Source organism: Neodiprion fabricii, chromosome 6 (assembly GCF_021155785.1).
Source record: "Neodiprion fabricii isolate iyNeoFabr1 chromosome 6, iyNeoFabr1.1, whole genome shotgun sequence".
NCBI classification, from domain to species: Eukaryota; Metazoa; Arthropoda; class Insecta; order Hymenoptera; family Diprionidae; genus Neodiprion; species Neodiprion fabricii.
In genome coordinates, this window is record NC_060244.1 from 30,603,341 (window position 1) to 30,619,652 (window position 16,312).

At 35.9% G+C, this 16,312-nt stretch overlaps 1 protein-coding gene across 3 annotated transcripts; it reads right to left on the bottom strand.

Moving 5' to 3' along the window:
- Positions 1-481: 481 nt before the first annotated feature.
- LOC124184562 (meiosis-specific coiled-coil domain-containing protein MEIOC-like) lies at positions 482-15,163 on the bottom strand. Of its 3 annotated transcripts, none has more exons than XM_046574404.1 (6): positions 14,907-15,163; positions 14,550-14,822; positions 11,989-12,102; positions 9,838-11,754; positions 8,081-8,246; positions 482-6,968 (listed from the first exon to the last, which is right to left on the bottom strand). In XM_046574404.1, exons 3-6 carry the CDS (start codon positions 12,082-12,084, stop codon positions 6,760-6,762), a joined length of 2,388 nt encoding a protein of 795 aa, XP_046430360.1. In that variant the 5' UTR covers positions 12,085-12,102; positions 14,550-14,822; positions 14,907-15,163; the 3' UTR covers positions 482-6,759. The 3 variants fall into 3 exon arrangements, with proteins under 3 accessions (XP_046430360.1, XP_046430359.1, XP_046430361.1); XM_046574403.1 differs by having other exon boundaries at positions 14,903-15,163; XM_046574405.1 differs by lacking the exon at positions 11,989-12,102 and having other exon boundaries at positions 14,903-15,163.
- Positions 15,164-16,312: the final 1,149 nt, after the last annotated feature.

Here is a 16,312-nt window from a genome sequence, read left to right on the forward strand (position 1 = left end):
CAATCTAGCTGATGTTTGCTTTTCTAATTTTAAATCTTCACTAAGAATATTCCAAAGTTATCTAAAACGTGTCGTTCTAAATCTACATACAAAGTAAAATACACTGGACAGATATTCAACATCGACAGAACAGACAAAGATAAAAATTACAAATAGAAATGCCAAGCCTAGGTAACTATTATTACTTTAGTTCGTGTTAGGTGTTCTGTGATCACAACAATACCCTAAATGATTCTTTAATCGAATACTCGTCTATAATCGTAAGTATGAACAAGTTGTACCGTAGTACACTGTTTCAGAGCACTTAAATTCATTTCAGAATAATAAGAAACCAAACTTTGCTGGTTAATTGCGGTTGTTACAAATATGAAATTGAAACTAGTAATGGTGGTAGTTCAGTAATAATAGTATTAGTAATATTAGTAGTAGTAGTAGTAGTAGTAGTAGTAGTAGTAGTAGTAGTAGTAGTAGTAGTAGTAGTAGCAGTAGTAGTAGCAGTAGCAGTAGCAGTAGCAGTAGTAGTAGTAGTAGCAGTAGCAGTAGCAGTAGCAGTAGTAGTAGTAGTAGCAGTACAGCATTACAATAATAGTTCTATTTGCCAGAATCAAAGGTAGAGTTGAAGACACTGACAACAGATACAATTCAGCTTAAGATTAGTGGAAGCAAAATATAAATTCTCATGTTATCGTTCCTTTTGACAGCATAACTCAACAAGTTAAAAATTAAACTACACTTCTTTCTAGTCATTACTAAAAATAAATTAAAATAATAGAATCAATTAATCAATCAGTTCTTATTTTTCCTGTTCTCTAACCCTCACCTCAAACCGCTATCATCAACCCTTTGCGGTTCTCACATGTTCCATTTTTGCAATCTCAAAAACGCAGTCCATTCACCAATATGACATTGCCTAATGCTTAACACGTTATGCATACTAATAACAAAATTGTCGTATCACATTATACATATATAGCATACCTGATCTAATAATCTAGACTATTTACGATTTAAGTCGGTTTCACCACCAAAATGACTATCGTAAGATACATTTGTCAGTAAAAATGACCAAACACTGTAAACAATAGGTATTCACATTGTACGCTAATCAATTACGAAAACTGTGCAAACTATAAATACCTAGACTCCACTATTTACCTTTTTCACCGTTAGTGGTACAATCCAATACGCTTATTCACAAGAAAGAAATTGTTTGTAATATTTACACATTTATTGCACATGGAATCATTATTTAAAACTTAACAGGTGCATGAAAAATATATTTCCTAAAACCATTAAAACCAGAGATTGACTATGTGCTCCTCAATCAAATTTTCTTACACATGACATTTTGAATAACTAATTCAGTTTCAAAATATTTCCTGTAATGTTCCATACAAAATTCACTTTAATGATATATTATTGTAATACAATCGTTGTGTGTGTGTGTCTGTATATATATTTATATATATGCATAGTGGTCCACGTATTGAGTATTATTATTTTTCTCTTCAAAGAATACGGTTTCAACTGGTTGTTGATGCAACTGCATTGTTGCCAAATATATTATACAATCACTATAATCATCGTACAGTAGTTAAGTTTTACCACAATACCTATCATGTTATAATTAAAAAAAAACTCCCTATAATACACAAATAATCCTTACCTAGAGTTATGCAAATTGCTTGCTATACGAAGCTTTTCTAACAAACCATTTAGAGTTTCCAACAGTAAAAATAGACTTTTATGCCTTCGTATTCAATGCAATGGATATCAATTCATGTTCAATTCAACAAAAAGGCTGATATTCAGATAATTTGATTGAGGATTTCCTAAAGCTAATTATTCCATATGCTTAACATTCATCCAACAACTAGCTGTATTCTATTCACGTATAAACACTGAATACTAATAAAAGACATTTCACACTTAAAAATTCCCATATTCCCAACAATTCTAATAATCTTGCGGAAAATTTGTTCTCTTCCATACTTGGGTACACAGGTACTAGCACCTAACCATATTTAAATCTGACAGCTGTATGCAACGCTGTGATACTAATAATGCATTGACAGAATTGAAATTGAATTTTGTACAAGGAACTATTGAGCAAATATTACTTGAAAAAAGCAGAGAAATGTTCAGCACGATAGCTCTAACCAAAAATGCGCTCTCGAACTAGATTACGTAGGCTGTATTATTTGCATTCGATGTATATTGAAATCTGTCATGACAAAACAAAACGATGTGTTTATCTTATTTACAATTGTGACAATTAGCGTCGAAGAGTAGACGCAACAACAAATAATTCAATTTACAATATTTATCCTAAAACGTCGAACAAAGTTTCGACTGTGAGAATAATGATAATTTCGTAGTTTTCCCTGACAATACAGAGCAGATGCAAACAAATATACAAATAGGTACGTATGCTATTTAGCTGGCCATATTCCGTTAGTAACCGCTGATTTTTATCAGTTTAATTAAATTTCGCCAACTGCTATAGCTGTACGAAAGTTAACAACAACCAGAACATAATAATTTTATATGATGTACAGATGCTTGGCAAATAAGTTACTCATCTATTGTTACGAACAGAAGTGACACATATGCAACACCAGCTAAACATATTAGATTGAAGTTTCAACAAAAAAAACTTCCTCGGAATCACATTAATCAAGCTCTTCTCTTAGATAATTTAGCAATGACTCGTCCAAATCTATTCTATCAGTCCTTTATAACAATATTTCTATAGTTAATACTGGTCCATGAAACTAGAAAATGACCGCCCAACATATATTTATGATATGCGCTTACACGTTGTAACGTAGAAACAATTATTATATTATATTGATACATTATATATTATAATATCCCCACATATAGTATTATGTATTGTGTTTGTTTACTGTTTTTCTACTGCATGTGCGCGAGTGTGTGTGTGTGTGTGTTGTGTTAGATATTTCTACAATTAGTATTCTTATAAACCAGACTTGTCATTTTACATTGAGCCGTCTATTACAATTACCTTGGAAGGCAAAGCTACCAGTTGACCGTTTGTAAATTTATATTTTGCCAATAAATATTTAACAGGATATATGCAAGCCACACAATTCATTAATCATGTATAAGGACTGTACCAATATTTCACTAATGTAGTCTCAACTTTGAAAGATGTGGGAACAGATGGCACAGAAACAAATGTGTTACAACTTAGAACGTATGGAAATCTTGCACATTTCTACCAAAAAATACAACTGAAAGTAGACAAAAAAAAAAAAAAAAAAAGGTCTTTCAGAAAGGTCCTATTGAGTGGTTTTTGATTTTATCACCACAGCCAAAGAATACAATGATGAATACAACGTACAATACGCTCAACATATATTCAATACGTAAGCAACGCATAATTTGATCATATGATATTACTGATAATGATATAAATTACAAAAATTTTGATAACTCGGAATAATCCTGTTATATATCACTTGGCTAAAAGAACAGCGATTTTTGATATTTCTAATTCTTCTCCTCTTCCTTTCTTTTTCTCGTTACTTCACAACGGTCAACTGCTTGCATTAACGTATATCGCATCATTGAAATATTGAAGGGAATCTCGCAAGAATCAAACAGTTACAAGAAACGTACGAAGTTTCTGCAGACTCATGGCCTGGGCTAAACTATCAGAATATATGACACCAGACAATCCTAGTAACACCGATTAATCAGAGTTACATCAAACGAATCAGACGTCACAGCGATAATCATTATATATTATTTAAATTCCTACATGTAATTGGCAAGTTTCAACGAATAGAAAATATTTGAATAAAATATCATCAATGTGTTGAATATTATGTGTGTACCCACATAAGTGTGCTGGCATTGTAATGTCTGAACAGGTATATACTTATGCCTTGAAAATTGTTTTAGCTTAAATATATGTATAGGTAATTCTTGCCGATATTATAGCTTAACATTGGTCATTTTTGTTCAATATTAATTTACGTATTTATATTATAATATATATTAAATATTTTTGTTAATGTACTTACATATTTAGTAATATCACATGCAATTAAACTAGGATTGTCGGACATGTACCTACTAGCGCTATACTATATCAACTCGATATTACCATTAAATGTTACTTATATAATGACCGTTAGGTTATTATATTATATTATATTTTATTATATTATATTATATTATGCAGGCCTGGCTCTTTTATCTCTCCATTTCGTAATAACATTTTTAAATTCCTATTTTTATATCTCATTGAACATTTGCATCTCATAATCTATGAATCATCGAAAAGTATAATACTAAAGCAACAGAAAAGCACGGAAGTTGGTGGGAACATCATTACATGTTATTTGCTTTGTGTTGCATGGTAAAGAAAAACGTCAATCGATTGTTACTCGGAGAGATGTTGTGGCCACCCTGTAACACGCGAGGCTAAATAACAACCAGCTAACACACTAACACCCTGCTATATATTTGACACCTATGGACATTACAATCAGTTGACGTTATCCACTGGTTAGGCGTAAGCCTGGGCATGCACATGTCGTTGTGCGTGCAAATGGGTTTGGATATCTCATTGTCGGTTTAAGTACTATAGCTGTTGCATGCCTATATGTTTATAATGACTGTTCAATTGATTTATAGTAATTATGTTACGCGATGATACAACAAATTTTAAAGTTGAAAACTTTTACAATCAGATTCCAGTTGATAACAATATCCAGTAGGCAGTTTGTTAAAGTAGTTAAAAGATATTTAAGTTATATAGTAGGGAGTTGAGTATAATTTACAGTATTGGCATAAAAGTTATCACAGTTAATACTCTGCAAATGCCAAAAGGGAACTTTTAGAAGCATGGCGCCTAAGTCGCCACTCACATTTGTGTTATGCTTCTATTTTGTTAATCAGCTATTTCAGCCTGTTTAATTTTCAACTCCTTTTGCCATTTGACGATTAATTCTAGACCTTGTTACTCTCGTTTTTCTCTCAGCTTCTTTTCACAAATTGACCATTTCTCTACCGCTACGTTTGAATCTCATATTCATCTAGTCAATGAAAATATTTATCTATACATAAGCAAAAGCCTTGTTTGTGATATTTTACTAGCGGACGCAAGATTGAATCATAAAAATGTTAAAAATTGAGCAGCTTGTAGCAACTGCAATATGTACGGTTCTTGTACGCGTGTGCTGAAGACTTGCGGTATGTTACCAAGATAACTGATCGAATGCATTTAGCAAAATTATGCCGATACTCGATAATTATCACGATACTTTTTGAAATTTGATCCTCAAAGAGTTACGCTATGGATTCTACATCACTACAACAAATTCGGATACGTCCCGATCCCCGATTTTTGTGCAGCTACAAGTTTTATATAAAATCTGTGGCAAAATTTCTTATCAAATATGATGTATGTAGTACAATGCACGAGCGATAAACTCAACAAAATTTTGGTATTTAGAGGCTAGACTTACTTCGTATATAGATTGAATATTAAATTCCGTCTCAGATATTCACTATATTTAGCATTATATGCAATCACTCAATTGTCAATATAATAATATCTGTATAGTGTAGTGGACAGCATTTGGATTGCTTTGCGACGTCGATATCAATTACCTTGCTACATTCATTAAACGAAGTACATTCGTAATAAATATATGTTAGTTGAAAATACCTCTTAAAAATCGCATGAAAATTAGTTAAATGTCACATTGTTCGGGTCGTAATTAGGAAAGGCCACATATATCTATTCTAAAAATTCTATCTAGCATTTTAACTACTTTTTTTCTTTGTAACATTCCATCTACTAGACAATTTTCTTCGCACCTACAGACGAAAATTGACAATTGCCCTAAATATCTAAATACTTGTAACAACTGAGACGTCAAACTATTAGAGAAATCTAACGGCGAGTTAAGATGACGGTTATAACTTAATTTTTTAGCACAACAAAGATATTTTAAAGGTTAGTAGTCAAAAAGTTGCGTTGTGATCATATTCTTAATAATTTTAAATCCAATTACTAAACTAGAGATGGAAAAACTTTTAATCCTAGTAATCGTTTGCAGACCTAAAATGTCCAGCCTTGAAAATTTTGCTACACATACTCGTACAAGCTCTTAACTGTTCGTGAAATTCTCAATGTTTCGTTGATATGCAATTCCACCTAGAAACTAACCCTGGTGAGTTCGTTCACATGTTATTTGTTTTTTCAATAGTTTGCAACAAAGTAACATAATTGCCGTATGGCACAGAGTTGCCATGTGTCTAAAGAGTTTGTGTTACTACACAATCTCTGCTTTTGGGGTAAAAAAGTTTCAATCACAATTGCGCTCCATATTCACGAATTATACGCAGACGTATGCAACTACTTATCATCTCCAATTGGTGCAATATCAACATGATTATGGATAGAGGACTAATCAAACCTTGCTTGAATTATTGCACGCAGCTAGTTTTACAATATTTGAGATAAAGTAATAGCTTTTCATTTGCAAGAATTGCAAAAAATGTCTTCATTATTAGGCAGCTATCGCAGGGACTAAATTGTTATAACATTGGGAGTTAATACCCTAAAAGTAGAAAATAAAATGAGCGAAACAGAAATCGGGATGGTTTTTCTGATCAATTGCAAAATAACTTTATAAATTAAATGAATGAATGGTTCAGTCAATACACTTCAAATCTATAATCTGAAAAGTAACTTTAACCAGTTAAATCGCGTTTTGCTTAAGCACAGTCAACATGGCTGGAAAGATGTGTGCTGTTGGTGTCTCTAAGCTTGATATTGAAAAAAGTATCTTTGCACGTCTCAATTACTTTTCTTTCAAATTCGGCATCGTACAAAAGTGTAGCTTGAAGGGCATTGTACATACCAGTTCTAGCTAAGCGGGATGCCTTAGTTAATTCATGAATGCTTCCTGCTAGGGCCAATATATCTGAAAAAACAAGATAAACCAGACAGGGTTTATTAAGCAGTGGAACAAATTTAATATCAGAGTGGTCTTGAAAATATGATGCAAGAAATTCGCTTTATAGTATGGGTAAGAGCAGGATAAAATAATAAGGTTTGATTTTGATCGTTTTGAAAAGATACAAATTTTTCTTGCGTTTCACCCTTCATTGTCGCATGGGTTCAAATAAATCCCATCGATTCTCAAATGGCTACTATCTCAAAACTTAACTATGCATCCAATTAGTACAAAAAAAGGAAAAAAAAGAAAAAGAATATGGAAGACACTTCCCACGTTGCAGAATATGTTTTTAGGTACACATTTGTAGTATCAAAAGACATGTCCCGAAGGTCTTGACATTTGTGAAATTATAGAAAAGTATTTTTTTTTTAACGGCAAAAATCGATATTCTTTCATTAAATCTGAAGGTCGTCATTTGGCATGGAAAATAGGCTTCTGTTGGGTGTTTTAAAATAGTTTATTTGCGCCAACACCTGAGATGTGTCTATGAGAGTAAAGGAAAAATATATAATTCATAGAGAAAATCTTTCATTAATAATGAGAAAATAAGCCATGCCCAGCAGTTGTTGTATCAAGTTGAATGTGGGATTAATTTGACCTCATGTGAGAATGAAGAGACGGAAAGCCTTTTTTAGCCCACAGTAACTTGAGAATAGATTACAATGTCACTACATTTGTATTAGATTAACAACCAAGTATCTCTGCCATATTGTTGTATAGAATGTAACAGCAATTATTGAAATATGAAAGGATGCACGATTTTTTAATGTACAAGAGTATCGCATCTATCTTACAAGTGTACTATAGCCTACATTACTGCAACATAGTAGAAAAACACTGTATTAGTTGCAATTATTGTTATAGACTGCAGAGTACAATGCAAACAGCCCAGCCTTAAGAGTTCTATCGACCAGCGATTGTGACGAACGAGAAGAAGTAAGGGACAAGAGAGCAATAGCAGAAAGAGAAAATAAGTTATCAGCCCTGTATAACATTTCCATCACCTACCTCAATCAACAGGTGTACCCTTCCCCCTCAACATATAGAATAAGCATATTATATAAACTGATACATACCCTTGTCATCGTGCATGGGAATGCAGTGTGGATTTTCTTTCTGGCGTTTAGTTGCATTTGCTATCTCTTGTTTTCGTCGTTCTTGCACATACTTGATAACTTCAAGCCAATATTCCATAGCTTTGTGAACTCGCTGATTCATTGTAGCACCCCGAAGACGTTCCATCTTGAAAATATGAGATGGTAAGAATTAATAATTAAAGTGGTCCAAGCTTGGAAGATAAAAATGTATGGTATCTCATCTGCTAGGCCACAGAACAAGAAACCTTGGATCACGCTAGCACTAATTAGCTTCATCAAACATAAGGAACACCTCTACAGTGAAAGAAGTTAAGAAACCGAACAGCCTGGACATGGCGGAAGAGTACACAGGGTACAGAAACAATCTAACGACCGTGCTCAAGAAAGTGAAATACAAGAGAGCAGCGGTAGCGAAGTGTGCCATCAACCAAAAGAAGCTATGGGAGACCATAAAGAGAGTCGCACGTGAAGTAGGGGTAATCAGCAGGATACTTACAAACTCTGTGATGAAAAAGGCTACATACTCCAAAAATACAGAAAAGTAGCTAACAAGTTCAACGCATTCTTCGCCAGCGTAGGCAAAAAGTTAGCCAACATAATCACATGCCGTTAGGACCTCGGGCATCGTGACAGAGATACCTGCATCAATCTTCCTCAGTCCTGTGAATGGATGAGATTTTCAAGATACTCAGGTGACTAAGGATAAATAATGCCTACAGCGAGGAGGTAATCATGGAATTTCAGATACCGCAAGGTACCATTTTCGGCCCCCTGATGTTCAACCTTTACTTCAACGACCTTACGCTTTCTAACTCCACTGGGAAACACATCTCCTATACAGACGACATAAACATCGTATACATCGGCTACTCATGGGAGGACTTGAAGCAATGCGTAGAAAAGGATCTATCACAAGCACTTGCTTGCTCCTTGAATAACTCCCTGATGGTAAACATAAGGAAAATGAGCATCACTCTCCTTGCCCCCTACCAGAATAGACTTCCAGCGTTCCGAAAGCTATCCATAGCAGGAGGTGTCGAGTGCGCATGAACAGACTGTGTTAAAATCCTGAGTACATACCTAGATGGCAATCTAAGGTGGAAGAACCATGCATGCAGCACAACTGCCAAACTCAGACGTACCGTTCTCATGACATTCCAGGAAAAAAGACGACACTAGGCCAGAGAGCCTTTACCTTTGTTGAGGCAAAGGTGTACGACCTAATGTCTAGAGAGAAAAGGAAATCGGCACCTACGAAGTTTTAAGAAGATCAATCAGGGGCGTAAATGAAAAATCAGAAGATCCACGTCAGACGTGTGCTTAGCACAGCCGGAAAACGATTACCAAGCACCTGAGACCTGTGAAACGCAATGCGAACCCCTGCGCTACCTGTGAATCACTGCAGCCTTCCTCCTTGCATTCGCTCCACTCTCATTCACTAATACCTCACACCGTTTCATATCTTTTGAATGTATATATTTCACTGTCTATTATATTTTATACTAGTCACACAACGTTGCAATAACGAATTACACCTGAAACGTGCACAATGATCACGTGTTCTATTGCATCTTTAGGTAATACTCAAAGTATTACTTCTAGAGAAGGAAAAGAATGATGGCGCGACATGCTCTCCTTGTGTATCAATAAATAAATAATTATATTTCTAATGATTTTGAACCAAATATTAGAATGCATTTTGGATGCTTCTCTAGATTAGTATCCGATGCTCTTACCTTAGCCACAAGGGTAATAACACGCGCATGTTCTCTGAGATGATCAATGATCAGCCGGTCAACACGTGACGGATTTCCTTGTAGACGTGGTGTAGGTATATTATTGGCACTGGTCACTCGTTTTCCAGGAAAGTGAGCAGCTAAGCCAGCCTCGCATTTTTTCCGCTCTTTCTCCAGTTGCTTGAACTGTTCATAGGTCTGCTCCAATCTCAGTTGCAATATGCTAGAAGGGCCTGAGCGCCTAGAAGTGCTGTTCCTGAGTCCTCCAAACAATACAGACATCGGGTGCAATGGTGGAACAGATACAGACACGGGCACTGATAAAACTGTGGAAAAAACATTTCCAGCATGCACCAACCCAGTGTTGAATAAAACGTCGGGTGGTGGCACAGGATGGATCCCTTGATGTTGGCGTTGTTTCATCATTTGGTTAAACATTTCACCGCCTTGTGCATTTCCTGCTAATGTTGGAGCGAACGACATCGAAGAAGGATATGAAATTTCATTCGAGAAATCAAATGAATCCATGTATGTCATATTTTGTTTCTTTACGTTATTCTGGTAATTATTCCCAGTGGTGGTCTGTGTACCTTTCAATGTATCAACATTATTGGTTGTATAACGCTGGTATCCATTCGGTGTTTGGTAACTATGTTTATTAGACATAATAGTGTAGCTCCTTGAGATTAAATTTCTTGGAAATCCAATGGGAGAATAAACTTGATGATTATCTCTTTGTTTTACATTAGGACTAAGCGGCGATGTATGTAAATTATTGTTCATCCTGTGATCCATGATTCCTACTGATGATACAGTTTCAGAATTACTGGGATGAATCTTTGGTATCGATGCGTAATCATTCAAATAAGGATAGCAGTTAACCATTCGTTTATAACTCTGATCCATTGGTGAATCTGTTTTCAAAGCTTGCGATTGCTGTTGAAGGAAGTGGGACTCATTTGTTTTATCGACCACACCTAAACCATTGGGATCTTGTACGTCTCTATAATCATCAAATCTGGTACATTGAAAATTATTAGGTATACAATTTTGTAGACCAGTTTCTGCTGGAGAATAATGCTGTAACGGCGAGTTGGACAAAAAACCAGAATCACCACTCAAATCGGTCATAACAGAGTTTGGCCTATACATTTGACCTGCTGTAGTTACATTGTAAGAATCATGGATGCTCAGCATTTGATTATTTTTAGATTTTCCAATGCTATGGTAATCGCAGTTACTTTGTGACTCCCAATCATTTATTCTAGTGCAACTCGGAGAATCCATTGACAAATTTGAAGATAAATTCACATTCAAGTCAAGATTGCAATGTTTCTGAATTGACTGGTAGTTCCCGAACAGATCTTTTGTGCAATTTGGTGATACCAATGTCTCTGACCAGTTAGGTGTACGCGAATTGTAATTCAACCCATTGGTCGTAGTAAGCAGTCCATTCGAGAGTGATGCATAATTTCTGTTTTCATTTAAGTAACAATTGCTGCTGGACAATAAATTACTTTGCTGGGCAGTAGGTCTCTGTAGCTCGTTTATCACACTGTTGGAATAGGTATTACCTTCGCCACATGTATTTCCTGTACACACATTCAGACTTAGAGCATGTAATCGACTGCAGTACTTTTGATAATTTTTTTCACTGTGAGATTCATTGGATACACCTATCTCAGCGGTATTGCGGTGTCTTGCTACGCCATTGGGCTCCAAAATAGAAGGTAATAATTCGTTAGTAGTATGAAGATCAATATGCTTGGAATATTCGGACTGATATTGTGGTAATCTGGTTTGTCCATCTGTGAAATTATCTTCGGCAATATTTGAATCGTCATCAAGAATTTTGGCAACAAGATCGTTGACCATGGTATTATTTAAATCTTGACAATCCTCATCGTCATTATTTGTCTGAAAATAGAATAGTACAGAATTACTGGTTGGGTTGATTGAATAGCAAATGTTTGACCTGAGATGCCTCCAACAAGAGCGAAAGTATCCTGTCTTCTTAAAATGAATTATGAAGCAACTTCAATAAAGTTAATTACTGTGAAAATTTGAGATATGTTTAAAACTAACTAATTAGCTATAGGTAGCATGATCAAAATCAAAAGATCCTGATGTGTAAATTATTAATCAACTAACTTGATTATTCGCATTGACATTGAGTAGATCATAAGCCCATGGATCGTATTCGGCGCATAGTTTGGTCACAGTCCTATTCGCATTTGCTTCGAACATCGTGATACTTTGTTCAGTCTGCAACAAACATTTATGTGTGGTCCGATAATTAGCATTACGACAATTACATCAAATTAGCATCAGAGTGGTGGTTAGGACTCGAATCAGGGAAAGTTTCAAAAAAATAGGAAAAAATTTATTGAACATGGATAAAGGTCAATTAGTAGAAATAATGCTACCAACTGCACTGAATTTTTCTGTAAAATATAGTCGATGTTGTTTTGACAATACAATGCACTTATTGAACCCTCTAATGTTTCAGGACTTCATATGTAAATTCGATTGGTACAGTTGACAAGGTTTCGTCATAAGATACGTTTTTGAAAGATTGTCAAGACAGGCCAAATGTATAAGTTTAACAGAAATAATAACGAACGATCTGGAAAAATGAGCACATCTTGTAAATACAACACTCCATAGTAAAAAAAAAAGTCAAGCTCATAACTCATAAGCCTTAATCAGTACAAGTTTTGATTGGTCGCGTATGGATCATAAAGTCAAAACTACAAGAAAGCTGAAACGTAATTGTTGGAATGTTCGAATTATCATTGTTGAAAATAGACACAAGACATAAAATACATGTTCACATCCGGCATACCACCTCTCTCTATTTTTCCTACTCGCTAACTCTCCCATAGTTCTTATATTAATATCATGGTCTCTGTCCTGTCCTCTTATCTCTACCTAGCCTCACGTTACTCACTGTCGCGCTTACTCATCTAATTCTATTCCCTTCCTTCAGCATCTTCACACCTTTTCTGCACCTGTACATTTCTCGTCTTTAGAGACACTCCTATTCTAACTCTCAACAACGTCACATCTAGACTTCTTTCATAGCTTCGTACAGCACACTTCGTTCTTACCGCCATCTCAGCTTCTTCGCAATAAATATATAATCAACATTTCAAACAAACCCTACATTATTCAACCCTCATACTGATTTCCGCTTGTCCTAGTATGTAAAAGTGAAGCCAAACCGGTTTATTCCTACCGCTCGGGAGTAAACCCCATTCACGGACATAACATACATATAAACAATATAAAAATGGCTAAAAATCATGGTTTTAGAGTTTGATTATACCATATTTAAATTCTTTTCAACATACATACTAATTGTAAGGTGTATTGAAATGCAACTCGCAATATTTTTACTATTTACAATGATGAAAAATTACCATATCGTTTCAAGTATAAGTCAAGGTTTTTTGTTGTTAACATCATCCTCAAAGATCATCTTCGACTTTTACGCGAGGACGACTTATACAAGGGATTTTTAGTTAATTTACCTTACAGACTGAAATTGTTTCTCATGAAAGTTCCAATCATCAAATTAAACTAATCATATTCACGCTGCGATTTTTCAATCTACCTTAGCTTGATTGATAAATTTACCTACTTAAGAAAATGGCAATTTATGAATCAACAAGTAAATGTACTCTTGTGATATCAATTTAGTTATAAACGTAGGTTTATATTCAGTACTTAAAAGAAAGTCCTGAGATGCAAAGTGAATACAAGGGATCAACTTATATTTGGAAAAATAGGGTACACGGTGATTATGTCGGTGATCCAAGGATAAAACAGTAGGATTTGTTAATAAGACAGAGGTTACTGAATATTATGAACTATTTTTCGACGTTCAATGGTCATGTTTGATCCTTTCCGGATGATGTTGAACATCCTTAATTATTGGCATTCTATCTACATTTTGATATTGGCAATGGCCACAAAACAAGTTTATGAATGAATTTATCTAAATATATGAATGGTAAACTAAAATCATAATAGGTCTCAATGTCTCAATAATATCTTGCAGAAACTGAGGGCATTATTTTTCAAGTAAAAAAAAATTATATGTATTTCCACGACTCATGCATACACACATTACCGTTATTTACGTTATAATGATGTATCTTCGGACTTAATACGTGATACTCAGCCTCAGCGTTAATTCAACAATAAATTTTTAGACATTTATTAACTGATGACTCGAAATCATCCGCTAGATTTCTTTAATATCACGATTATGATTGGAGCCGTGCATGATAGTTTGTATTGAAATTACACACCCGTAAAATGGTAATGCCGAAACGCACATACAAACACAATACGTAGGAAAGTGTAGATATGTATGTAACATACGTACGTAACTCATCCACGATTCAACAACAAGTATATTAAAGTATATTTTTATGCACAAATGGGTGTACCGCGCCACTCGGAATGCTACAGGTACGCATACTGAAAGCAGGTAATATATGGAGGCCCATATAATTTGTGCAAAAGCTTATTCGAAGAATGCAATCTGACAACTGGTTTGACGCCAAGCTTCGATGCGGCGCTAATTATCGAAATAAAAAAACCCGTAACCATCTATTAAATCTAAGAGTGGAGGCCAAGAGCAAAACTAGGGTGAAATCGGTAGAATTGTTGATAGGAGTAACATCTTTTCGATTGGGACAAACCTTGGAAAACGCTACCGTGCGATCTGTCCGTCCATCCACCGCCAACGTAACACCACCGCTGACGGAGTGCACGCAGCACGCACAACTCGCCCTTATACACCCGTATCTAGGCTTCTGTCAAATAGAGCGATAGCATATCACTAACTTGAGCAAGAAAATGCCAATCGCCGGGGGAGCGTTTAATTGTTGTCCGACCGACGCGAGATGTCGCAACAGATCCCGTTCCCTTACGTTCGTTCTAGGTATGCTTTCCTTGGACTTGTCCCGCCAAAACTATAATACAGATCAAAACCTTGTTGGTTCCCTTATGTTTGGTGATAGCTTCATGAAAGCATTATACAGTATATACGTACCCACCTGCCGTAAGATTATGGGAAATGTATATGAACAAGTTTCTAATTTGTTGAAATCATTCCCAAGATTAAAGAATGTATGTGTGTACTAAGGGTGCGTTCAATATTAGCTCCAAGTACTGTAACCAATATTTTATCTCTGTTGCACTGCGAGTTCGCGGGGAGCTCAGCCTCTGTCCTAGGAAGTTTTTAGCACTGCCAGCAAATTCCGGAACGCACCCTAAGCGTTACGCAGCCTTCAATTGTCCACCCTGTTCGCGCTCAGCTTACTATGGCGCTCACGGTTTTATATACAGGCAACGAAGATTGACTGTCAGCAATCCTTTATCTCTTTTGCGCTTCCAACTTCGCGGATAGCTCTGACTCTGTCCTAGGGAATTTTCAGTACTGTCAGTCAATTCACGAACACGGCCTAGATAGTGGGAGCTTTCCAGCAAGGAGACACAGCGTGACACTGTCGGTATGTTCCGATATACACTGCGAGAACTATTCAGTGCTCTTACTGGGGAGAAATTCGTTCCATTATAGACTGACAGTATACAGTCGCAGTATTCTAGGGAAATATATGACGTCATAAATTGTCGCCATTTTTCTACTGTGAATACTGGTGTTTTCGAGGTAAGGTGCTCTCAGTGCTATGATCAACAGCATTCAGAAATTTAACAGCTCCACCTGCTTCCACTATTGATAATTATTATTATTGAATATTGTCATTTAAAAATACCGGGCGTTAAAAACAAAAATGGGAAATTTGAAGAAATTGTGTTTATTGCAGTGTGAAACAAATATTATGTATGAAATGAAAGTAACGGCAAAAAATGTCGATCACAGTATACTGTACTGCGTTCCGTTTTAAACAGTAACCAGTATAGCTAACTATAAAGGAACAATATATGTAATACTCCGCAGTATACTAAATTGAAGTCACACCTTACAGTGCTCGCAGTGTATATCGGAACATACCCTGTGTTAAACGGTCGAACACTGTGTACCACAGAAGCGTACGGCCTGCAGGCTATTTGAAGCAAGAAAAGTTGGGATGCTCGGACGAGCTATCCCCCAAACAGCTAGGTGTCGCTAGTGGTGCCTTTGCTTGTGTGGCTCACGTACAGTGCACTGTAGCACTGTAGTACTGTCAGTCAATCTTCGAACACGGCCCTAGTAGGGCCGGTTAGGCTGTAGCGCGCTTGCGCCAACAGAGAGAAATTTTTTCTATCTCTGTCGCTCACAGGTGACATGGGTGGGGGCACGGTCTTACATACAGGTCTGGAAACTCCTATCATGGAGACTAGAGGTAAGGAGGCTGAACCACGGTCTTACATACAGGTCTGGAAACTCCGTATGTAAGACCGTGGCTAGGAATGACTCACATATTGAATCAATTTGTAGTTTACGGTTTCGGCACTGCGT

Coding starts and splice junctions, on each gene's coding strand:
- LOC124184562 (XM_046574404.1), bottom strand. CDS start 12,084: ATGTTCGAAGCAAATGCGAATAGGACTGTGACCAAACTATGCGCCGAA. Junction 8,247..9,837: donor TTATTACCCTTGTGGCTAAG/GTAAGAGCATCG, acceptor CATATTTTCAAG/ATGGAACGTCTTCGGGGTGC. Junction 6,969..8,080: donor TCCCATGCACGATGACAAGG/GTATGTATCAGT, acceptor TTGTTTTTTCAG/ATATATTGGCCCTAGCAGGA.